Here is a 26,749-nt window from a genome sequence, read left to right as displayed (position 1 = left end):
AAAAACAAACAAAGGAGAAAGTTTCAATAAAGGAATTTCCTTTTTTATTTCATTTTCATATTTTGTACAATTCTACTGATATACACACACACTTCTTCAAATAAAACAAAATAAAATCGCAATAAAAGCATCAGGTCTACACATCCCTTACATAATAACAATGTGGATGGTGTGAACCGTGAAATAAATAACACACGCACACGCAAACCCACACACACACACACACATTCCCACAGAGGGTTTGGTGGAAAGACATGAGTGTTACAGGAAAGAAGGAAAAATGAGAGAAACAGCACCACCCGGGGGACACAGGTTTGCACACATGCGAAAGCACCCATACATTTAACTCGGGCACCTGTGTGCTGAAACACACAGTACATAGGTACACAGGGGCACAAGAAAAAAAAGGCACTGCCAGCAGGAACGGCTCAGGCTTTGGGTGGTGGCGTTAAAGAGAAGAAAAAAAACAAACACAAACAGTACAGAGGGACGCATGTGCTCACGGACAACAGGCCTCGTGTAGCAGTACTTTTATGCACTAAATGAAGAAGCATAAGAACTTCAAGGTTTTTGTTGAATGTTTTCTGTGATGCATGCACTCCAGATGTTTTAGCAGCCAGCTAATGTGCAGTTAGGATCCGTTACATTATACGTGCACTAAATGCACATCTTTGTAAGTGAGGCCCAATGATGGAGCGCTGTTGACAGACACACTCATTTTAAAAACACTATTCACATTATCCTCACTGCCCTAAATGAGAGTGCAGACACACGCGCACACAGACGCACACACACACAAACCAACCAGTAGGAATGATACCTAAAAATGTTCATTTTAACAGTTAAGTTAAACCTTGTCACTCTTTTTCCAGTGTCTACATAATTCATATGCATTGCAAACACATCATTGGTACATCATAGCCATGTTCATGAATTTTATATATTATTATTTCCTCTCTTTTTTTTTTAGGTTGGAAGGCATGTAGATTCAAGAAAACCTAAATGCATGCCCAGCCCCAGATGTGTGGACCATCATTAACCTGCGTCTACTGTAAATGTGCAAAACAGAATCCGTTTTTCCTCACATACACCACCTTTAATTCAACAAACTTTTGTCTGTAATCGCTTTAATCACTCTCGGCAGATGTGCCCCCTCTAAGCTTTGGCATCAAAGTCCTGTAACATTTAATATACAACTCCATCAGCGTACATAAAGTGTGTCCATAAAGGTTTGTGGTACACCTCCCTCGGCAGGCTTTTCTCCGCAGGTGGGGTTCATGCAGTTTGCAAGTGGAATTCATGCAAGTTTGATTGCGATTAAAGTGAGAGGGGAAATGGAAATTATATGACAGTTATCATCTTGGAACATGTCTGGATTATGTGTATGTTTTGCAGGAGCATGGAGATGGGTGCTAACTGGGTGTGGCTGAAGAAGCACCGACTGAATTTAGCAAATAAGAACAGATAAGCAGAGGCTAAAACGAGCTTGTTCTACGTGGAACAGGGCTATCTTTTTCCTCCTTTAGCTTTTCTCTGTTCCCAATTCATGCTCCCTGAGAAAAAGCCCAGAATGGATCTCATTTTCTTATACCTGTTCTGACATTTCGAAACTCCTTAAGAAAACATTTTCTAAGGAGAAGCACGGGTTCCCAGTACTTCAACTCCCACCCTAAATACCTCCCTTAGAACTCCAGAGAGATAAAATAGCACATCTTCTGATAACTGATATATCATTTCCAGGAACAACACAGTATGATTGTCCTTCCATCCCTGCATGATGCAGAAAAAAATAATCATGCCTACTGTTCTAATCCTAAGTCTATGTGCAGGGAAGATGAGCTCAGACTCATGCATAAGTAACACTTGCAGTAGCAGCAGCAGCAGCGGTAGCAGAAGAAGAGGGAATCTTTACAAACACCACTTATTCAAATCTATCAGTCTCAACTCGAGTTGAGTTACAGTACAGATCTTTCTGTGTGTATGAGTGTGTGTGTGCAAGCGTCCTTGGCACTATTTGTCCCATCAGCTAGAAGACAACACACACTCAGTAGCTTTTTACAGCGCTTTCGACTCCCGATCCCCTTCACAAGGAGGCGACGTATGGGGGGTTGTGGTGGCGGTGGGAGGGGCTCATATGCGTCCTGAGAAAGGCTATGTAACCACGTGTGAACATGTGTGCACGTCCGCGTGTATATCTGGAGCTCCAAGAAAAGTTTAGTTCGGGCTCCGCTCTGTGAATAGATCTCAAAGGTGTCGGAGTTCAAAGGGTCAGTCTCTCCCTGGGTTAAAGCCATGACGTTATGTGTGACGTGGGTCAGGGGGTATGTTGTTGAAGGGCCTGCTGTAGTTTCTTTCGGTAAACAGTGTATTTTTGCTCCACTGCTCTAATGCGCTCCGCCTCCTCTTTCTGAAGGATGACCAGGAAGTTTTGAAGCTCGGGGACAGAGAATGCATGCCACTGCGGGATTAAGAGGGAAAAGAGAAGGAGCAGATTTATAACACTTCTGGAGGCACTTACCCTCTTACTTAACATTTGCAGCTTAGTAATAAACTTATGCATGTTTCTGTGCCTTCTCACCTCTACTTCTCCGGTCTCATTTTCCTTAAGCACAAAGCTGAGCTGCTCTGGATCTGGTCCCGCAATCAACCTTAGAAGAAGAGGGTGGTCAGAGAGAGGAAGCTTCTGGAAGAGGTCTGCAAAAAGAAAAACATAGCGTTGATATCACCAGTTACTTTTCTGGAAACCACGCGAGCCAGCGGCTGCACATGTGTTGTCCTCACCCTGTCCGTCGCGGTGCGTCTGCCTGTACAACGCAAACTTGCGTGGATCGTCCAACACCATGAACTTCTTCAGCAAGCCCTTGATGACCTCTCCTGTAGTGGTTTGAGAGCTGATGTGGAGCTGCTTCACACTGTCGCTTGGTAGATAGAAGGACGTTCTCTTCTCTGAATGCTCAGAGTCTGTAGCTTCCTGCTCCTTCGGCGGAGCTTGGAGGCGGTCGCTGGCCTGCTTGGACGCACCCTCTGAGGCTGACGGGTCCACGCCATGGACGGTGACTGGTCGATTGAGCCTCAAGTGAACTTTAATGAAGCCTGTGTATGAGCCGTCTGAAGCCTACAGCAAGAGAGGGAAAGGTTGTGCATTAATGTGTGCAAAGTAACAAAATGCAGCCTAATGATGCCGTTTAGGATCTAATGTCCACCAAACTTGTGGTGGTTTAAGATCTTTCAATTTATAGACAGGTTAATACAGTGAAACATGGAAATTAGGAAAATGTGAAAGACATGTTTTTTTCTGAACTTAACAAAAGGTACAAGTTTTAAAAAATGAATCTTTAGTTACAGTTATGAATTTTTTTTTCGAATATAAGTGGAAAAACATGACAGAGCAGTTACTTATGAAAGGCCTACTGTAGTTCAGCATGAAAATTAACAGGCCTGTCAAAAAACAAACAACAAAAAAAACACCAACCACCGCCCGAAAGCACTCTAACATGTTTAATCTTGTTTGCATAGTTCATGAGAAAAATGTTTCTTGCCGGCAGCAGCCACTTCCTGGTGCGTTGTTATTCTTGTGATGTTGCAGACCAAAATGAACTTTGAATGGTCCCAGGTGTTTGCACCTGTAAGCTAAGTTAAATCAAGGCTTCCGACAGGGAAGCAATTTTTATCATCTCTTTTGTGTTTTTCAAATCATTCCCGTACTTTCTGTTTTGTTTTTGTTTTTAACAGTTAAAAGCTACATATATAAAAGTGTGTTACTTTATTTGATCAAACTAAGTATTCCGAAATACTATCCATCCATCCATCCATTCGCTTCCGCTTCTCCTTTTCAGGGTCGCGGGGGGCGCTGGAGCCTATCCGAAATACTATTCCTAATTTAATATTTTACTTTCTACACTACATCCAGATTTGTTTGGTTGTTTTTAATGTGTGCATTTATGAAAAAAGGGAAGCTAAAATAATAAGGTTTCATTGTGACTTTGAGACTGAATAGTGCAAATTTACAAATTTACACCACCTACAAATTTGTTTAAAAAACAAAACCCTCACCAATTTCATTCCATTTTCTGTGACTTGAGCGTTATACGCTTCAATCCTGGCCCGCACTTCTTCCACTGATAGGTCTTTTGTCGCTCCCTTCTCTTCTTCCTTTGCTGCATTCTGCTGTGAGGCAAAGAAAAAATTATTATCAGCACTGCACCACTGTTGCAAGCAGCAGGAATGTTTTATCTTTAACCAGCAGATGGTGCCGCTTCAATCTATCCAGAAAAACAAAAACGGTCTAATAGTCTTTGCTCAAGTTTCTGAAGAAAGATGAACCACAATCAGGAAAAACCCTTTCACCTGCCACACAGACTTGCAGACCTAGTGGGTGTCATGCTTGGCTCACAAATAAGACTAAAGAGAATCTAGGCCAGTTCCTGCAGGGTGGTCTCTCTTGACACTACCCTGCCCTCCATCTTTGCCATCCTCACACAGAAAAAGCTGACTCTGACTGCAGCTGATGGGCTTTGAATACGCGCTAAAGCATAGTTAAACTAGCCTGCAGCTCTGCACGGGGACAGGAAATGTTGTGAATGGAGCTAATCGTGCATTCAGCATCTCAGCGCAAGAATATTGACAGCTTTGCCTCCCTCTTACTCATTTCCCTTTGTGAATAAGGATGAGAACGAGAGAGAGAGAAAGGAAGGATGCAACGAAAGGAGACGAGGGGGAGTCAAAGAGTGGGAGGCAGCGAAAGAAGGGGTAAGGAGTGATGAAAAAGCGGCTGCTGAGCCAGCCTTAGCAACACAGAGTTTGACTAGGTTATTTTTAGTACAGTGGGATGCATCTTCTCTATCTCACAATAGCTTTTTTTTTGTAAATTTCCTCCCTTCTACTTGTTCGTTTGCATTTTCCGGGGAGGTGGGAGAGAGAGCTTATGTGTCTTTGTGTGTGTGAGAGAGAGAGAAAATGTGATGCAGCTATGGTTTCTGGAGGGAAGTCCTCAGGTTGAAGATGAAGTCACCGTTTCTTTTTTTCCAATGGAAATGCAATAAGTGCACCCTTATGGTAACAAACAACACAAATAAAAGGACCCATTCTGGCTAAAACTGGGCATCTGGCAGGGGAAACGCTGCACTGCTTATTCTTTTTGTTGCTCTTCTTATTGCGCTACCAGACTCTGCCCAATTATAGTCCCACAATTATGTAAAAATGCCAAAGTTGCAGCAGTGCAGCAGAATGAAGGTGGCCTTTGAGAATAAAATGTTTTACTAATTAGGACCCAAATACGAGTGTTTTTGCCTCATATCTGGATCATGAATGTAAGCATCTCTGTCATGAGGGAATTTGAAGCCTTCTGTTCTGCATCTCACAAGACCCATAAAAAGCCACTGAGTTTACTGACCCAGCTGCATTCATAAAAACATAAATAAAATAAAGAGCACATTGTGCAATCCAAGGTTAGGAAAGGAATCTGAGGGATACGGAGGAGCGGACTCGTATCGAGAATTCCGTGCAGTGGAAAGCAACAAAATGCAAAGAACCTCGCAGGAATTCCTGCGTTTGTATGTGAGTTTATAAATGTATCAGAAGCAGTGCCCTGCCCTGCCTGTCTGCATACCAGCGAGAGTGATCAGAGGACAATAGAGCCGGACAATAGTACACTTTTCGTTCCTGTGAGGTCGGCAAAAGCCCTGACTGTGACCAGGTCGCAGAGACATTCCAGGATAACACATTTGATGGACTTGCACTATAGATTATTGGCTCCGGAGCTAAGTGTTTCACTACATTAGATAGTTAGATATCTTTAGACTGTAAGTGCTTGAAAGTCTCTTAGCCAATGTACAAGCACACTTCCATCATCTAATGCATACATATAATAAGTTATCTGATTATACTGTCTCAGTCTCATATGAAACAATCAGCTCTTGTTGCCATGTTGGTTTTTAAACGCTCCTGTTTTCATAATTTAGATACCACACTTTTACCACATACACAGCTTTTATTATGCTACTTGATTGAGCTTCACAGTGGTGGGGAGGGCGCTTGAGGCAAACCTGAAGCAACTCAAATTTGTTCTTAGCTGAATTTGTTGCTGAATGCATCTAAAGGTACTGTGTATCTAAAAAGCTTGAAAAACATAGATAAAACATCTCTGACTGTTACATAAGAGTCTCTCACATACACAGACACTGAGACAGTCCCTCCAAGGTGACGCAGATAAGTGTTGATGCTCTCACTCTTGTGAAGCTGGACAAGAGGTTTTACGACTGCTTGAAATATCACGGGAGTGTAGTCGATATGAAATCATGTATCACACCTGTCTGTGTGTATCACCTGACGACCTTTTTAACTCAAACTTGTAAGACCGACAACATGACGAGTGATGGGCGTTTTCACAAAAATACAAACATTTTGAACAGTGTGCGATGGTCACATGCAATCACATACATAAAATACACACATGGACCTATGCACACGCAAACTGTCAGCGGTTTGTTTCAGAGCGCTGTCTTTACTGGGTCAAGTGTCAAGGAGAACTGCAAGCTGATTCTATTTCACAGCCCACAGAGCGCTGTGTGTGTGCCATCACTGCCAGCAGTGCAGGTCTGTGCAGGAGTGTGCACTCACACAACAAACACACACAAACCTAAGCACCAGCATCAAAATAGATTTACTACCACAACTTATTGCATTTTTTTATGATGACTGAAACTGCAGATATCTACGGTTGTTGTTCGTGGTCTCACTGCGATACTAATTTAGAGCAGGATTGTAGCTCAGTTTTTAATATGTTGTATGTTTGAGTGCAAGCAGTAACAATCATCTGTGCAATGACTAACACGAGAGCTACAGTTGATTCAGCTGGTTTGGATTTAGCATCACTTGATGCTCTGGACTGGGCCCCACAGGTAGCTAGGTGGCTAATAAGGCAAGCTACGTGACACAGTAACACTTGGTTGTACACTGAAGGAAGTGAGAGATTTCACGACAGGTTGATGTGTTTGGATCATATCAGAGTTTCTATTGGCTAAGATAATGTAGGAGGAAGTAATAGACACAATATTCTTGTTTTATTAGCATAACACGGTCTATTTCTGAATAAAAGGTTACAGGTTTCCGGGTGAATATCAGTGTTATAACTCATTTATTTGAACTATACCAGAGAACGGCACATAGCAGTTCTCTCTCTTTCTCTGCCACACGCACACGCACACGCACACGCACACGCACACACACATTCAAGATGGTTGGCTAATCTGGAGCAAAAGGCTCAGCTCTGGAAATAATTCATAGATAAAAGAGTACATGAACTCCATTCAACTGTTTGGATGAATATGTGTGTGTGTACTTAAATGCAAACACAATCATAGAGTAAGCTTTGCCTGCACAGTGACACTTCAGTTCAGTTCCTTATGCACAAAACTTATGATAATGTCTCTATTTACAAGATGCAGCTCAGATCTTTGCATACTCCTTTTCCATATTCAAACACGAGGATAAACAGAGCACTTTGCTCTTTAAAGACACACTGCCCCACAGGGCTGCATTTAACACAAGCACACAATCCAGTTTCTATTGGGTATGTAGACTAGCTACCATGTTGTCTAGCTAACAGTGCTACTACATTATAATTCATATAATATTTCTTGGTTACAGGGCGTCGGGGTCATCAGTCTCAATCAGCTGGCAGCTTCTATTCTCTCCGATCAGGCAGGTCAGCCTCCTTACCCTTCTGTGTGAGCCTGGCTGCAACCCAAACTCCACAACCTGACAGCACAGCTGGTCAATTATTCAGAGATTATACCTTCTTCAAGTCAGACACCAAAGGCAGCACAAGGCAAGAACAGCAAAGAAGGGGGATGAGCAGGTTTTACATGAACGCCAACTGTCTGTGTTGGTTTGTCAGGCCGTCTCCCACTTCCTGGGTCTCTTTTCTCTTTTTTGTCTATAGTATTGACAGCGCTGCTTTTCTTTCAAGTACTACTTTAAATACTTTGGTTATGGTTTGTTACACAATCAGGTCACCGAATGTACAGTAGAGCTAAACTAAATCTCAGGAAGTGTGAAGACTGCCAGTAAAACCAGCAATGGGTTGCTATGGTAACTAGAAAAGTGCAGTTAAACAGTATACACACACACACATCTACCCACACACACACACACACGCAGGCTTGCTCTCGTGCAAAAGTATCAGCTTTGCCTCTATGGAAACCTCTCCACTCCCACACACTGTAGAGAAGAAGCCTCCATCAGTCGGTTAAAAACAAGCAAACCTGACAAGCCAACAGATCAACGTTGAACAATACAGCTGTATTACAGTAACCCCTTCCTACTTTCTCACACACACACACACACACACACACACACACACACTCACACCTAGAGGCCTACTTAACCATGCACAAACGCCACCGCTTCCTCTCCTAACTTCTCCTTTTTGGATAAAAGTTTCGTTTTTTTAAATATAGAAAAAGTGCAGTAGAGTTTGTTTGCCGGCACGATTGGCGCACCGACTGAGCTTGCTCTGATATTAAAATTTCAATTATCAGGTTGACTGTACTCCTGATTCTGTACCTTAGTTGTTTGCCTAGGCTTGCGGAAGAACGAGGTCTTGGCTGTGAAGAAAGTGAAGTCCTCGCTCTCGTCATCCAGGCTGCAGTACCCACTGCTCATGCTGTTACTGCTGGTCATGGAGGGGGTCAGCACTGTGTTGACGGTCATGGAGAGGTCCGAGGACAGCCTCTGGCACCAGAAAAGCACCAGAGTAGCACGTTGGCAGCTCGAGGAAGCGATGGGTTGTCTCGAAGTGACGCTTGGCCACAGTCAGAGTCTACACGCGTACAACTGCCCTTTACTCATCCAGAAATAGTCTGCGCTCCTGTGCTGATGCATCCAGAGGGTTTAGATCCCACCTGCGAGGGCGAAACAGGTGAACTCGGCTTCGATTCGGCACTTTGGGTGCTACCGGAGAGACGACCAGGAAATGCAAGAGCGAGCAACAGACGTGTCACTTCCTCCTGTCATGCGTGTGAGTGTGTGTGAGAGTCACAAACAGGCCATTCTGTATGTGCACCTGAGTATTCTCAGCTAGACATACAGACACTTTTACGCAAAGCTTGTAACTACCTCACACGCACGCACGCACAAACGTAGGCACGCGGCGGAGTGATGGAGTCAGCTTACAGACTGGTTTCAAGTTAAGCTCGCTCACCTGAGAGCACCTGTTATGCCCACAAACACACACTCGTTAAGGCATGCATGCAAGCAACACCACATCCTGCTTTGATCCTGCTCTGTGTCTCTGTGAAGACCCACTGAGAAGGAGCGAATAACAGTCCAACTAAAGTCCCTCATGCACAACCAAGTCAATTATGCTGGCATTTATTTGTGTAAGCATCCATCCGTCCCCAGGGTCTTGGGTAAATAGCAGCAGCAGAGCTCCTCGACTGCAGAAACGAGATGCTCACAGATCCCCTGCTACCTCCTCTCTGCTCTCCTTCCCATCGTTTTGACAATGTTACCAAAAAAAAGGACAGAATCCTCACACTCAGCTCCTCTCTTTCTTATCCTCTCCCTCTTTTCTCAGCCTGTCTTTGCACCAGCTTCACCGCCTCACTCTCTTGCAACCTTGCTCAACCATCTGTGGTTGAGTGTGTTATCAGTCTGCAAGCACCCTCCCCCTTCTCCCTCCACTCTCTCTCCCTCTCTCTCTCTCTTCCTGTAAGCGACTGCACCCTGCAAAGCATGGCCACTTCCTCTCACAGAGGGGAAAGAGAGAGGTATGTGTAAATAGAAAGAGAAATGCTGATGAGTGAGAGATATGAAGGCCCGTAGCTTCTGTATGACATACAAAACACAAGCACAAACAGGAAGCAGCACAGAAGCCGGGCAAGATGGCTGCCCTGCAGCTGATATTCGGGTGCAGCGTGCAACGGTTGACTGGAAACCATCATAACCGCCGTAAATGTCACTTTTATGTAGAACCATCCCGACTCTTAATTTGTCAGCACCGAAACACAGGCAGGGACAGACACAGTACTACAACAAAAAGGTGCATAATCATTGCTGTTTTGGTGATGAGGGGATAGGCTTATGGTGCCCACAGAGAGAGAAAGAAAATGAAGAATGATGGCTGTTAGCATAGAGATTACCGTGACCCCTAACCTCAGAGCGACCCTACAACCTGCCCTCTAACTCTGCCAGCGACCCCCTTGCCAAAAAGCAGCCGACGCTTGCTGCTGCTGAGATTGATGTGCCCATCTGTCTGTCGGCTGCTTCAGTGCATGTAGCAAGATTTTAAAATCACACAATAAGCTTTGGGAAAACTGTGGCATGCACCGACAGTGTGTCAGCCTTTTACTGGGGTGTTTTTCATCAGGTTTAAGTCAGCTGATGACTGATAACCTGCAGCTCTGCTCCTCGCTTCCATCAGCGTAATCAGTATAGGAGAAGAGTGCTAGCAGGGGGTGCTGCACACAAACTAGAACAACACACACACTACTGGTCTCAAGTCGATGAAACCTGGTCAGTGTGATGATCCTTTGTGTGGCTGCAGCAGTCTCCGTCCATATGGGGCAAAAGGCGATCAATTTCTGCTGATGTACACACAAAAAGGACTCGTACTAACCACACACACATGGTTACAGTTATAAAACAGAGCAATGGAAAAAAAGGGGGCTGCAGGAAACAAAGTGTCATCTCTCCTCTAGCCATTCAAGAGGCTTTGTTTGAAGCACACCAGTCACTAAGTTCATATGCCACTAAAACTGACATAATCTTTTAATGCTCACTAATGGCCTCAATGTAAAATACATAAAAGCAATTTTGTCGTTATTTTTTTGTTCATGTGTAGCTGGACAGATGACCTGAATGTAGGACACCAAGGCAGATGAAGTAAACAGGACAGGAACCGGTAATGGCGAGTACAAAAACACAGAAACACAAAGTCCAAACAGCAGCAAACCAAGAATCCAAAATAAGAGCACAAGAAGCACAAGGAATGCAGGGGAAAAGCACTGAGCACAAACAAAGGGAAACACAAAGTCCATATGGACAGATGAAGACAGGGCTATTAACCCTCCTATGAGAATTTCAGTTTTGATTTTGTTCTGGGGTCTTTAAACACATCTTTCACTAGTTTTCTTTCCAGAGTCTTTGAAATCTTTTGCTTCCTAACTCTGCCAGGCTCGTTCTGTACTGTGTGGCTCTCTTCAGTTCTTGACACTTTTTGTGACAACTTTGTATATCTCTCTCTTGTTATATGAGCATAGAGCACAACAATTCTTTTTCTCAAGTCTAAATTGATGTCTTTTGCTTTTGCCAAATAGAAATAATTGATCATTTCTAAAGAAAACTAGTGTTTGTATAAATAGGAGCTGGTGTGATGAAAATCCCTTGCTCTACTAAAAATAGCACTTGGGAAAGTTTGACCAAAAAGAAAATTCATAATGATTTTGTCCTCTGGGGTTAACTGCAAAATGAGACACTGGTAGGGACAAGGAGCGGGTGAAGTAAACAAAGCACATATAAATATAAAACTAATGAAAGGCGAGCAGACAATCACAAAGAAAGGAAAGCAACAAAAACAGGAAGTACACAAAACAACACCACAAATGAGAAAATAAACCTTCAAAGTAAAACAGGAAATAACTGAAAGACAAATAAATAACAAACACGCTGAAACAAGGAAACTGATGCTAAACATGATGCACGGAAACAAAATGACACCAGAAACAACTAAAAACTGAAGGAAACAACTGGGACTGTGGCATTTATGTTCCACTAGAGATTTTGATTGAAACGAATAAAGAACAAGTGGTGCTATTGGATCGAACGACAAACACACTTTGCTCCAATTCTGTGCACGCTGTTTTGATTGTATTACTCTCTATGCATTTGCTCACACTCTCTAGATGACCTCGGGACATAAGAGGAGCTGCCAACATTTTGCTGCAGGCCTGCTTGGTTAGCCAGAGTACTCTTGTGCCTGATATCTGTGTGTCCGTGCGTGTGTGGATGGACCACATTGCGTGGGTGACTGTGGATGGCATGCCAAGAGCAGCACACTCACGATCTTATAGGTCCCTAAACACAACCATGTGCTTACACAAAGAGTGAATGAGGCACTATTTTGAGGATGGATTTTGCATAACTACTGTATCACTTGGTCGCCTCCGGACTTGTACAGTAGGAGAATAGGATTTTTGAATTTCAAGTTTAAAACTGTTGATTTCTTCTTTTTATAGGTTACTGACTTACCATCATCCATGGATACTAAAAATGACATATTCCTTTAACATCTAAAAACTCTGATATAGAGCAAGCAACAAATAAGGTTCCTGTACACAGAGTTAGTGCTGTGGACAAGGAATGTCCACTAATTGCAGTGTGAGTGGTTCTCCGGCTCCTCCTGTCTGTATATTCAGATAGATAAAGTGCTTTATGGGTGTGTGAATAAAGCCATTTGAGTGGTCAATGCAACTAAAAAGCACTTAATAAACTCATTAAGCAATCCAAAAGTTAGGACATCCAGAAGCAAACCTCTACACTGCTGGAGAGAGGTGGTGGAGAGCCAAAGCTGGGAGAAAGAGGGCGGCAAGAGAAGTCATGAAAGTGGGAGAGCAGACGCTAATGTGACGTAGCATATTTTGTCCTGGGAACACTTTGTGACCAAAAAAAGCAAATGAGTGCATAAATACATTCATAAGTGGAGAGCCAAGGAGGAGAGACCGCATGCAGTCAAAGTGGAGGATGGTTATGTAAAAGTGTGGGCACGGAAGGAAAGAACTCTTCCATTACCCAGCCCTGACTCACGTACACCTCTGCTGCACACGTCAAAGTGCTTACTCTTCCTCTGTACCCCCCCCCCCCCCCCCCAAAAAAAAAAGGCACCCATTTCCTGTCATGTCTTTTAAAATACTTACCCTGCACTGAGAACCTGTGGAGGAGCTGTGCCGTCTGGGAGAAGGTGCTTCCTTGGGCTCTCTGTCCCTCTTGTTGCAGTCAATCTGTACTTTACTTTTACACTCCAGGTGACATGTGTAGCTGCAGTCTGTTGATCACACACACACACAAAAACAAAACACTCCAGTCAGAGACAAGAACAGAGGCGCAGAACCAAGGGGGAACAGCAGCGAATTTAATCACGTGGTGATTTAATAATGTGGCCCCTGTGAAAGTGTGAAATGGTGATTAGTCGCATGTAAGTTATAAATGAGACCCAGTTCTGACTTAATCAAAGGCGAAATTATGCAAAAGATCCATTTGCACAGAAATCTGGCTCCATCTAGTGGCTAAGGGCAGACTCACAGCTTATACGGTGTTAAACTGCTAAGAGATTATATGCATGTGTGTAGTGATTCAGGAAAACTGGAGGCATTGATACCTGAACATGTGCTCTAATCAAGCAACTTTACCTGATACTGACTAATTTAAGGCCCGGTGAAATCTAATCGATTGGCTGTCATAATATTACTGCTCAGAGAAGTAAATTCCCCTCCAGTGGAACTACATTAGTCAGTCAATAATGAACATGTCACATTCATTAAAAATCTAACGCATAATGTAACACAGTTTTAATGCACCGCAATAACTGATGGGCTTACTCCATTTAAAGGGAACAAATGGTGCAATGCTGCCATTGGTCAACTCCCATCGACCGCCCAGCTAGAAAAGAATAGATTCAACTACCCCCCCCCCCTTAAAATGTCCCCAAATAGTCCATCATTGTTCTTTAATTTCTAGGTGGTTCTGTGTATGTCAGCGTCTGCTTATTTATGCCCTGCTGACTTTATTGTGGTCAGAGACTTTCCCCATTGCAACGCGCAGCTTCAGATCTCACTTCTCCTCCGCTGGTGAGATAATCCATGCACGAGGATAAAAAAAAAGAAAAAAAGATTACTATTATAGAGCTGCACGGACAAAGAGAGAAGTGTATTTTGTGGAAGCTCTGAGTCAAACGCCTTTCATGGTTTTTGAGCTTAAAGCTTCATAAAGGACACACAGTGGGCTATACTTCATGCGCTCGGCGAGATCAAACCTCAAATCAGCATGTGTTGTTTTCTGTTACACCTCTGCTGCAGCTAGAGCTGAATGAGTAAGCCAGGCTGAGCCCTGCATGTTGTTTTTCTGTCTGCTGTTCTTAGAGGAGGGAGGGAGGAAAGAGGAGGGGGGTATCACTGCGTCTCTCACACTCAGCATCAGTAACCATAGTAACAAGCTTCTTAATGAAGCGCCTTGAGGCCACTTTTGTTGTGATTTGGCGCTATATAAATAAAATTGAATTGAATTGAATTGAAATTGAATTGAATTAATGACCACTGTTAAAGAGAAGGGCTTTAATTACAAAGCTGTGTGTGGAGCTTTTCTTATTGGAAAATTAGCTAGCAGTTTCACATTATTATCCGCTACTGATTAAAAAACCCCCAGAAAGGTCTATGTGGGCATTAAAGACACTGGATAATGGTGGGCTTGCTTTTTAAAGCCGGGCTACGTGGGGAAAAAAGTTTTCCCGTGACAGTTTAGAAGTCACTTCAGATTGAGATGCCTCTCTGCAGTGACCTTTAAACTGCTGGTGTGTGTCTGTAGCTTCAGCAGAGAGAGAAGGACGTCAGTGCCTCACCGGCAGGAGGGATGTGTTGAAGCGAGAGGAGAGTTCAGATAGGGGATGCTCTGCTCGTGACACTTTAGAGGTCATTGCAGAGAAAGAGAGATAGAAAGGAAGCACGCAAGGGAAGGAAAAGGAGAAACTCCTTTCCTGCCCTGCTTTTCTTCATTCACTCCCTCCATCCACACTCTTGCTGGCACGCTGTGCCTTTTTTCCTCTGCATTTGGCTACGCTTACACAGAAAAACCACTGCTGGTGTTTGGTTGGGTGACAATTTAAAGACGAACCCCACCCTTTTCTCTGATAAGTAACTGCAAAAGTTAAGAGCCACACTGTAAGGGTGGAATGTCTTTCCCTGCTCAACACCTACATGATACACCGCTGTCAGCAAGACGTTATTCACCTAAACTTCACGTTATTCCCACGCTGATAGCATACCTCTGCCTCGCACATAAACAAACAAAGAATGGAAATGGCATTTCAGTGTTTTGGAATATTTTGAAAATTCACAGAAGTGCTCCTGTACAGGTTTCAGCACCTTCCTTATCCCATTCTTTTGAATTGTTTGAGCTCAGGTTTTTCTTGTATGTTCAGGGTAAATGTTTGAGCGTCTGCTGGCATGCTGGTGCATGCAGGCCTGGTATTACATGCGACTCCTTCAGATGAGTGCTAATGAGCAGGTGGAAAAAAGAGCAGCAGCAGATCCAGTGAACCAGAGGGTTTCTGAAGGTCATGCAGGCGTGCTGACGTACGCACAGGCAGAACAGAAAGAGTAAGTAGGAGAAGAGTAAGCACTTTTTTTGTGTGAGTTTTCTAAGTAATTGCAGTCGAATAAAATTGACCTCACCAGCCCTGAGCTCCTCGCTGGGACTTGCAAAAGGGGCTTTCCACTTTCTATTCTGGAAAGTACAGTACACTCTTACACCGTCCAATCAGTGGAGAAGTTCCTCAATCTTAAATAGATTCCACCCTGCTGGAGTTTTAGATTTTTGCAGTAGGAGATATTTACAGGAAATGCCATTTTACTTCCATATCTTTATGTGAAATTAGGCTGGAAACTACCTTTCAAAAACAACAACAAAAAAACTTCAACCACTGTCCACATTGGACTCTTCTAAAGCTATAGGGCTTTTTTTTGGTGCTTTCTTTCCCATCATTACAGGGTTCAGGATTTGAATTGTTGTTTTTCCCCCTGTAAAATACTTCTGATTAAATGGGGATGAGGTGGAGACACTTTGCTGGCAGAGAATGCAGAGCAGGTACACGATACTCAGAAACTTTCCTGAGAATGTAGCAAAGTACACTGTCATCAGCCTAGCTTCCTTCTGCGCTATTTCTGTGCTGTTTCAACGTGAAGAAGGGCTCTGGTGTTAAGTGTCACCGTGGATATACCAGTTGAGCTTGGGTCGACAACAGCCGCTGTGAGCAGAAGAAGGAGGACGAGCTCTGATTTGTGAAGTAAATTCTGATCTCAGAGGAGGATGAGGCTGTTTTGTTTGTTTTCATTCTTTCTGGGGGGGTTTTCTTCCCCGTTTAGTTTCAGTTGAAGTACTGTGAGACGTTCCTGTGCGCAATCAAAAAAATCTGACTATGCCAAGAATTGGCAGATAGGGCATGTGGGCGGTTGTGGTTGTTTTTTCTGCGACATGGTGGGTGTGGGAGAGACAGGCGTGGGTAAAAACACAGATTATCAGTGAGTCTTTGGTTATGGAGGATGTCTGTATGGTTCCAGATAGAAACGAGTGGGGGTGGGGGGGGGCATATTGTATTTACTCCTTGTCTGGCTGAGGATGAAGGGGTTACACAGGGGTTAGGTAGCGATAAAAAAGTGGCGAGGATATTAACACACTAATGAACCTGAAGGGAGCTCTGTAGGATTTAGAGTAGCTTTGGGGGTCTTTGGGGGGCCTTTAGCTAGTCTGATCCCATCATAGCTGATTTGAAGCAGTTATCCATGTTCTCCTACTGCGTAGTTGTTCTTCATCTCTCGGCACATTAGTGAATAAAAATATTACCGTTCCGTTTTTATACTTGTCTCCATCTCTGCCTTATTCATAACTCAAACGACCCCTCCATATGCTGCCACATCGGACATGAACAGATCTAATCTAATCCCAAATCTGAATTTAATCTGACCCTCTTACCCCCTTGACATCTGTTTTTATTTGTGTAAACAGTCATTTCATATTTCGTTCTGACATTTTTAATCTTCATCGTGGCAGAGTCTGTCTTCTCCTCTCGCAAAACTCCCATCTGCGAGGTTACAGATGCTCTGAGAATAAGCGAAACAAACAAGACAGGAAGTGGGCTTTATTTTTGTTTGTTTTTTTAGTCTGTGCTGTGAGCTGTAAATAAATACAGCTGAATATTTTTGTGGGTAATGATTACATCGTTAGTAAATGTTTTGGAATGACGACAGGCTGCACGATAAAAAAAAGCACATTTTTAAAAAATATGAAGTCCATACCTGCATGTTGGCCCCATAAATGTCAAATAAGCAAAATTTCCATAAAAAGTTATGGATCCCAACCTAACCATCACCCTACTATTTACTAAATGAGTCCATCTGAAGTGCGGTCATAAATGGATGGATGGATCAATACTACATGCTAAATGAAATACAATTACGGTAAAGCAGACTGACTGTACAGTATGTCCATATAGCGTTTATTTGAGGCTGCTTAACACATGTCCCCATCTGTTGTCACGAATGTAAAGCTTCATTCTGAGGTTATGTGCTGACAACTGAACAAGCAAGCAGACTTTGAGAGTTTTCCCATCATTCTATGGTGCTAATATTTCCCAGTTTCTAATTCACAAATGACTCTCAAACCTCAATAGAAGAATGTCCAGCATAGTAAACTGCACTAAACTGCGTTCCAGTGAGGCAAAACTTTTAAAATGTGCACGACAGAAGCCTTAATAAGCCACTAATAGCTTGACTCAATGAGGAGATTTGATACTACTTGTACTTAGACTGAGAGAACAGGAAGATTTTATAGCAGCGCAATAAATTTGACACATTTTCGTAGCTATATGGTGTTTTATATGTTGTGCAGTTTCTTTTTTTTCATGTTCTATGTGCTAATGCTTAAAAAGTACTTTATGGTTAATGGAATGGCCTCCATTTGGCTTCTGAGCACAACCTCTGATGGGCTACGGATACACAGACTGAGCCCTGACGACGTGGTTTTAAACTGACAGAGTGCCCCTTTTCTAGTTATTTCTGTAAATATGCAGTAGCGCTAAATTATAGCCCCGTGTTGGCAGGAAGAACTGTCAAAAGCCTCCCCTGATATAATTATGTAACTGTGTCTTTTGTTTCAGGTCAGTTATTATATTCTCAGCAGGTTACAGCATCTAAGAAGACGCCCCGGGCATCCTCCACCATTTATAAGACTCTTTGGCAGACAAATATAGACTAAAGATGCAGTAGAAGACAGAACAGAGGAATCCAAATTGGACAGGTTCATTCTTAAAAGGATGAATTGGGTTTCCTTAGAGGAAACACCATCCAAAAATAGCTGCTATCTGTCTGCAGCAGCTTGTACTACTGATGGTGTTTCTAAAGCTTTTGAGGCCGCAGCATGACGTTACTCAGGTGGTGCAATGATGACCTGCTCCTTGAGTCATGTTTAGTTAGCCTCTTATCAGGCTCACACAGGAGGGCGCTCCTACACCTTCCCCCAAAAGATGTGCACACACATTCACACAAAATAAGCTGAAGTTTTCTTTGTTTTTTAGTGGTGGTGGGGGTTTAAGCAGCTGCTGTCACTCCCTGGCTGAATCAATGATTCTGCAGCACCCAACCATTTCACTCCCTGCCTCTTTTATTTTAACCCATTCACACTTTGTGCTGATGCTACATTAGTCCTCTATTTGGAGAAAACATGGGAAAAATCAATGGCATGCAGCCTCAGGCAGGCTCACTTTAATCTCAAATTTCTGCTACAAATATGAAAGTCAATATGATAATTGACTTACAGAGGTTTTTCCAGGCAGACTGAAAATGTGCGGGTTAAGAATAAACTCTAGATACTGTGTGCTGTACACAAAAGCACACAGGGGGTAGATCACCCGTTAGGGGTACTGACAAAGACTAACACAGCTTACCGGCCCATTTCAAAGACAGATGGCTCGGTGCGCACAATACACAAATATTTTGGCCCATGGCCGACCTCTGAGGCCAACCCAGCTCAACCTGTCTACTCATCATCTTTCCCCTTGTCCAGAGCACTGACCCTAACTAATCAACACCCCATTGCCCACGTTTCCAGGTTTCACAACTTGTACACACTCTGCAGTCATCTTGATCATCTCCATACCTGAGGTGTTAAGCAGAGATCCATTGGAGGATGATCGTCGGAGGATTCGCAAGCTGTCGCTCCAGGAACGAGACTTGGGCAGCCTCTTCAGCAGCCGGCCCAGCCGCCGTGACACCTGACCGAAGCAGGCGCTTCCGGCCTCCCCTTCCGATTCACCCGTCACCTCCTCCAGACACAGTGAAACCTGGCCGAGAAACGTCCTGCCCACCCTAACGCGCTCGGCTCCCCCAGCCCCAATTCCAGCCGCTGCCTCCCCCTTCGCCTCCCCCTGCCCTGGGACGGGAGGTGCTATCTGTGCCATGGATGGAACATGGTGGCACCATCCGGCAGGCACAGTCCTGTGTGCGTAACCCTCGCTGGAGGACCTCCTGTCCTGCCGCTGGCCACCCCTCTCTCTCTGAGGACTGCACCAGCGCCAGCCCCCCCACTGCCCCCCTCTGCCATCCCAGCGCAGCCACTCTGCCACCGGTGCCACGCTCCGAATAAACAGCCCCCTCTCCACACGCTCTGCCACCCCTCCACCTGTACTTCTCACACCCTCCCCAGTGCTCAACCCCCTCTTCTCGCCCTACACTGTCCTCCTTGGGTCTACCCCTGAAAACAGTCGTCTTCAACCCTCAGCGTGAGGACACGAGCCCCAAATCTCTGCGGTACAACTTGTTCCTCTGTCGTCCTGCTGCTTCTCTCACCGCTGCTCTCATCCTCTCTTCGTCTCTCCCTCTATCTGTTTCTGCTGCAGCACCCACACACTCCGCAGTGAAGAACGGCCAGCTTAAAGAGACAGAGACCCCCAAATGCAACCACTGACCTAGCTTCTCTGAGCCTCTCTCTCTCCTCTCTCCTCTCTTTATAGCAACAGGAGTCTTTCTGTCCCATCAGTGGCTGACTTTCCTCACTTCATTCAGTATCTGATGACATCTTCAGACGTCACAGGCATCACTGCAGACGCTCCCAGCGCGTTCCCCACTTTTCTGTCTCCTCGGTTTGAAATCCACATCCCGGTGAAGAGGAAGTGAGTCAGCCATGCTGTCTAACCCCTCAACAGTGACATACTGAATCTTGTCAGTGTGAAGGATATGCTTCGCCTTGTGTGCGTGTGTGTGTGAGTTTGTGTGGGTCGCTGTGACACGCAGTCCGTTGCTTCTTAATATGCACGGTGAAAGAGAAAGAGTGAAAGCTCCTGAGAGTTCTCGTCCTGCCCCACTTACAGAACTGAGCAGTACAAAGGAAAGAGATGCTCACCATTCTCACACAAATCCATTACATTACAAGGATTTTCTTCTATTCTCACTGCTTTTTCCCACTGATGTGCCTGTTTTTTTTTGTTTTTTTTTTGTTTGTTTTTTAACCTGTGATGTAATGTGTGTTGCTAAAGTCTAAAATGCCCCGAATCGACCTCACCTAACAGGTTCTTGAGAATGTTTTCATTGGTCCTTACTGCTCCAGCTAACTCAGTCCTGCTATCAATATCCACCAAGGGCAACCTAAATATAGCCTGCTTGAACCCCCCATATACATACAGCAGAGTGGCAATGCAAAGTGAGGCAAACACAAAACACCACACGGGTCTTTCTGCAAAAATACAACAAAACCCTTCATGTCCTACATTTCTGCTTCTATTACAGCTAAACATATTAATCACCCTGATGCGTAAAGCCTCACTGAAACGACATTAAAAATAAACAGATTATAATATAGGCATTCAATCAAGCTCTGTTCAATACTCAAAGCAGCTTTGTACTCAGACTCAACTTGATTTCAACTTTAGACACATGAGCTCCAAAGGAATGCTTTGGATGAAGTCTTATTCATACTATATTCAGCTCAGCTCAGTGCTGGCAGAGCGCAGCAGCGGTATGCAGGGACAAGAAGGTTATGAACCATTTAACACAACCCTCCTCCCATGTTTTCTTCTTCAGTGGTGAAAAAGGCCAAAGGAAAGCAGTTCCTGAGACAAGGCCTGTACTGTGTGGACCACAAGAAGAGGTAGGATAAGGATGGAGTTCAGGGAAATAATACAGTCCCTGGACAGACAGGGGGTATGCCCCGAGGTGAAAAGTGTGTGTGTGTGTGTGTGTACACTTACACAGGCTTCCTGTTAGACAAATTCAGAGACGTGTGTGGGCTCACACACTTGTTCATGAATGCTTTTGCTGTTGTCATAAATTTGAGGATCACTGACCTCTCAGGTGCTCACCTTGTCAAACAAACCTCTGACATGAGAAGCAGAGACACGCAGAATAACCGATAGCAAAGCTCACAAACGGTGGTCGAAGTACAAGTTCATGCAAACATGGCCACCGTGAACAATCTCTGAAAAACATATTGATCTAAAATAGTTGAATTACTTGAGTAATCTAGAAGTTAAGTAAAATGAGGTTTCAGATTCTCTGGTTGTTGCTTCAAAACTTTGGGGCATTTCAGGGGTTTTTTGTTCTTTTTCTCTATTATTGCACATTATACTGTGCTGGGACAACATAACCAATGAGGAAAAATGCTAACTCTGACAGTTTTCTTTTCATTTCCTTCTGATTTCTCTTTGAAATGTTTCGTTTCTATCCCTTCAAACTGTTTATTTAACTGAATGTACAGAGAAACATAAGGACATTTAAGGGCATCCTTGCAATTGTCAGTAGTCATGTTTCCTCCTCTGAGGCTCTCATAGCCCTCTTATACAGCATATAATGGCCCCAGATAACAAATTTAACAAATCCCAAAGCATGCTATGCTGCATTTGACACTTATAAATCAGCTTACATCTACATTAAATTGCGAATTGTTCATCTGCTGCCTGGATGTTACGCTCAGGGATTAACTCCAAAGAGGTTAAAATAGCATTTAGGAAGAAACAGTGTAAATACAGACAGTGCCACATGTCTTATAGATGACCAGATCCAGCATATCAGTGTACGAGTGCCACAACAGCACGCTTCTCTGAAAGCTTTAATTAAATATTAATCTGACGTCTGATCCTGTCTGTTTGTAATCCCAGTGATTCCACTCTGGAGAGATAATCCCAGGGCTGGAGACACTCAGAGCTGAGATTAGTGGGAGTGCCCTACCCCTCCTCCTCCCTGGTATAGTGTATAGATTTACAGATGTATGTATCTGCTACACACTCATTTCTTTTTAGTGTGTTTAAATTAGCATTTTATAACAAGTTGTAATAGTATGTATAGTGCAGCGGTGTCAAACATAAGGCCTAGGGACCAGAGTCAGCCAAAGCAAAAGAAGCAGTGCATACATTTTTGGACATTTGACTGTTTTTCAGCTTTTCCTGGTGATAAAAAACTCTCCCATGGCTAGTTATGCTAAACCAAAGGAATTAAGTAATAATAATTAAAAAATTAAATGACAGAAATGTTCCTTTTTAATCACCATCTATGGAAATATCAGTAAAGTTTTCAACATTTATCAGATAAAAAACTGAGACATGCTGTTAAAATTGTACTTCTTTTTCTTATCGTAAGATATTTTAAGGGTTTAATGTTTAGTTAAACATCTTTACGGCCCACTTAAGATCAAAGTGGGCCGTATGTGGCCCACAACATAAACTGTGTGCATGTTTTCTGCCTATATGACAATGAGCTTTGAAATTTTAAGATACCAAATGGAAGAACAGGGGCTCAACGGGGGGGGGGGGGGGGGGGGGGGGGGGGGTCTTAATGGGACAGACTAGCGCCAGTAAAGCAGCTCATAAATGTCCTGACTGTCACAGTCATCAGAATCTGTGTTGGTCTTTATGCTTTCATATGTCGTGCTCCACTGAAGCCTGATGTCACATATGGCTCATATATGTGAGTAAAGTCTTTAAGCTTTACCACAAATCACATTCTCATCCATCACCCAGGAGGAGCAATAAAGATAAAAAAAAAAAAACACAGAAGAAGGGCAGCAGAAGAAAGTCAAAGGCCTGTACACCAACAGAGCAGCAGACTAGAAGACTGGGAACTCTTGGGAGATTGACAGATTCCAGTGCAGAGCAAGGCCACAACTGTCCCAGGGGTGCACACTGCACAGCTGTTTGGGCTTCGTATGCAACAAAGCAAACACAGACAAGAGTGAGGGTGATAAATTAAAGGAAGGCCGAGCGAGTGAGGCAACCAGACAAAGATGGAGAATGATGGTTGTTTATGGTTGCAGGGCCTCCTGTCTCTCACTCCCTGTCATTTGCAGGGAGCGGGGTGCGTGCGTGCCGTTTCTATTTTGGCAGTCACGGCTGCATTTCTTCCACTGCAAAAATACCTTAAAATGCCTACATTTGTATTGCCTGCTGAACTTCACGGCTGTTCACCGCATTCACCTCTGATGTCTTCTGATAAAAGAGAGCAGATGTACTACTAATTGGTTTTATCCATGAAGAGAGTAATTGTGAAGGGGAGTGAAAAAGTTAATGAAGTTTTTGAGATGTAAAGAAACTGTGTGTGTTTTGTGTGTGTGCATGTTTCTGTGGGTATGTGGGTATATATGCTCCAGTAATCTTTCTGCTCTTGCCTCAGTGAGCTCTTGCTGATAGCACACTAAATCAGACAGCTCCGCAGTGCCGGGCAAACTTGCGCTCTTTTTCCTCCATCCCTCTCTCTTGTGCACTCTCTGCTCTTAGCTCTTTGTCTCTCCTGATTCCCGTCACTTACCATCACCCACTGTTTGCAACCACATGCCATCCTTTATTTTTCTCTTTCATTTCCTCCTGGTTTTGTTTCACTGTTTGTTTGTTTTTTTAACCTGCTTCATTCATTATCCCTCCCTTTCCAATCATCCTTTATCCCGCCTTATCTCACACTACTCTGCAGCTCCAACCTCCCCATGACAAACTACTGCTGACACAATGCCTGCTCAGCAGCCGCATACACTCAAACACACACACACACACACACATAGAGGATGAACGCATGTGCAGTAGGTGTGCAGAGAAGCACAAAGGTACCTCAGGTTGAGTTCTAGTCCAAACTGTCTGTGACAGAGCCATGCAGATATGTTAGGAGTGGCATCATCAGATGCTGCTTTCTGTCTCTGAACACATTCTCACATCCCACAGCATCAGACTGATGTATTTAATATATTGTCCCCATTAAATGTGTCTGAGCAGACATTTCCACTACTCAGGATTTCACCAGAACACCACTGTGGATTCCATCTCGCCCTCTTTCTCTAAGTCTGGTAGCAAAGTGGGAACTCTGGGAGGCACAGCTGCAGAACTAGATAATGCTCTTTCCGTGGAAGGATTTTGGCTGCCTGTGGTGAAAAAATCTTTGGAAATGTCCTTCCCTGTCACTCCGAGTCACTCACAAAGGCACATGCACAATTTTTGTGTGTTTGTCTGTGTGTGTGTACAAACACACAACCACGGCTATGGTTTGGCACCCAGCTACAACGTGCCCTTCATAAAAACTGCGCTGCAGGAACAAGACGCGGATCTCTAATTCAAAACACTCTGCATTCACGTGCGCAGTCTGTCTCGTGTGGGGAAATGAAACAGTAATCACACAAGTGAATGAAGCAGGTATACACCGAGTGTGTGGCGTGGCACCACATAAGCCTATAATCACTCATTTCCACGGGAAAGAAAAAAAAGCAACTCACTTGCAGTAGCCTGCTTTAACTACTTACTTTGACATTTGAGTGCCTCCACAGTGACCTGCCGGCTACACGCGTCACACCAGTCCTGCTTAACGGGATTGGCCTCGAAACGGTGTCCTTCACCCCTTTCCGTCTTCACCCGGGGGTCCGTCCCCTGAGAGAAGATGGACCAGGCCTCCATGCGGTGAGGTTCGGGACGAGCCAGCTTCACCACTCCGGTTCTGCCCTGCGTAACCCGCTCCAGTGGAAGACCGCCGCTTTTCCCTGGCGCTGAATGCCGCAAGGAGATGCTCTGACGTCCGCTGTCTCCGTTCACAGAGTCTGCTTGCGTCGCGCTCCGATGCCGGTGCAATCTTTTATGTCCACTCGCCGGCGATTCGCTCGGTATGACATTAGTGCCCGGTCCCCTCAGCGAGGAGCTCCTCCGACCTCCGCGGGCGGTGTGCTTGGCGTGACAGTCCATGTAGCTGTTGCTGCTGCAGTCGCCGGTGATGTGCCCGTTGTGACTCTGCCGTGCCCCAGCGGCGGTGCTCGCGCCGCTGTCCCGCTGCTGCTCCGGGCTACGTGGCGCAGAATGGGCGGACGGAGCCCCGCATCCTTCACCGGGCATCATTCCTCCTCTCACCACCGTCCCTGTGTCTCCTCCAGCAGTGACAGACACATCTTCCTCCCCGCTCCCTGAGCTTCTCCTGAACATCTCCCAGGACTTTTTCCTCGGCAGGGTGGTTTTCTTCCTGCCACCGAGCTGCCCGAAGAACTGCGGACCCGGCTGCTGCCCCACCACACTCACAGACGCCATTATCCTGTCAAACCCCCTCCTGTAAGCGCGTGTGTTCGTCTGTTTGAGGGGTCTCAGTGTGCGTGTTTTCACTCCGTGCCCTGACTGTAAACTCCGCTCTCCCCGCCGTGTCACGCCTGTAGTAGTGACGCAAGGGGACACGACACTTTTAAAGCGCGAGCGCGCTTCCCCAAAGACACGAGGGATAGTAGCGCGCATGAATTTCTGTTTAACGTTTTAGCACGCTAACCAGCCCATTTCACTGGGTGATATTGAACTTGATGACGAGTCAGTGAAATTTGTTTCCACCCGGCCACTTACTGTAAATGAAGGGAAAGCAACAATCTCCTGAAACCAGAAAATGCATTCTTAAAGAATCACAGTTCAGGGATATGCAGAGAAATACCACGGACTGGATGTATAATGAAACGAATAGCTTAAAAATGATAAATTAGGTCTCTTATTTAAACAGTCCGTTTCAAGTGGGTTTTTTTTTTGTTTTGTTTTTTTTGTTTTTAATGGGACAGCAAATTAAAGGCCAAGATATTTGACATGCCACATGTTTACCTCAATTTATTTATTTATTTTTTTAAAGTGGAATTACCACCTCGAGATTGTATGCTTCCGCCATCCAGTCAAGTTCAGTTTATGCTGTGAGTCCAGATATATGTTACGGAAGAGGATTAGATATGTAGACTTTGAATTTACACCAAAGATTATTACCACCAATTTAGTTCACCTTTGACCCCTCAGGTAAATATTTTCATCTTGTGTCAAATCCCTTTTATATTTAAGGTTTAAATTCTTAAATTATGGACAAAATCACTTTTTGTGATTATGTGTGTTTATTTCTAATGGGGGCTTTCGATTCTAAGTATTTTCAAATGATTTGATTTCTGTTTTGAGTTTTTTGTTGTCGACTCTGTTCAGTTTCACTATTATTTTTAGTATTATTTTGCATGGAGGGGATTTGTCAGGGGCAAAATGAAAGGTTCTGACTCAGTACTGCAAGACAAACAGCATTTTTTGGGCAGCAGACTAACAAGTCTCTAACCAACAAGACAAGTCTCAACAGACCGTGCCAAAGCCTCATCAGGAAGGGTGTGAAACCAAAACTGAGCAAACTGACAAAAACTCAAATCTTGTCCAATATATGTATATATTTATTTTAGAAGCATAGTTTTTTTTTTTCACATAACAAAAAAATAAACCCAGAATGGCTCAGGTTACTACTAATACTGACTGGGAGGCATAAAAAACACACATTTGATGAATCTGATTTGTAGGCCTCACTCTGGACTGACAGTATGATGAATTGTCTCAATGTAAAATATCACAAACTCTGTCTGTTACAGTTGTTTGTGTGGGCTAAAAACAGTAAAGTTTTCCAATTTGCCAGAAACACGTCATATGAGCCGAAAACAATAACCACAGAGGCAGCTGAGCTCATCGCCCCCAACTGATCTGAGA

General features: G+C 44.1%; 1 protein-coding gene across 2 annotated transcripts; it reads right to left on the bottom strand.

Moving 5' to 3' along the window:
• Nucleotides 1–21: 21 nt before the first annotated feature.
• rassf5 (Ras association domain family member 5) lies at nt 22–25,402 on the bottom strand. 2 transcript variants are annotated; one of them, XM_035905116.2, is made up of 6 exons: nt 24,532–25,402; nt 12,915–13,042; nt 4,054–4,167; nt 2,782–3,115; nt 2,579–2,694; nt 22–2,458 (listed from the first exon to the last, which is right to left on the bottom strand). In XM_035905116.2, the coding sequence occupies exons 1-6, from the start codon at nt 25,298–25,300 to the stop codon at nt 2,315–2,317; spliced, it is 1,605 nt and encodes a 534-aa protein (XP_035761009.2). In that variant the 5' UTR covers nt 25,301–25,402; the 3' UTR covers nt 22–2,314. The 2 variants fall into 2 exon arrangements, with proteins under 2 accessions (XP_035761009.2, XP_006784457.2); XM_006784394.2 differs by having other exon boundaries at nt 4,054–4,164.
• Nucleotides 25,403–26,749: the final 1,347 nt, after the last annotated feature.

Source organism: Neolamprologus brichardi, chromosome 5, assembly GCF_056152115.1.
Source record: "Neolamprologus brichardi isolate AB-2024 chromosome 5, ASM5615211v1, whole genome shotgun sequence".
In the NCBI taxonomy this organism is placed as follows: Eukaryota; Metazoa; Chordata; class Actinopteri; order Cichliformes; family Cichlidae; genus Neolamprologus; species Neolamprologus brichardi.
This window is presented reverse-complemented; position numbering and strand designations above follow the sequence as displayed.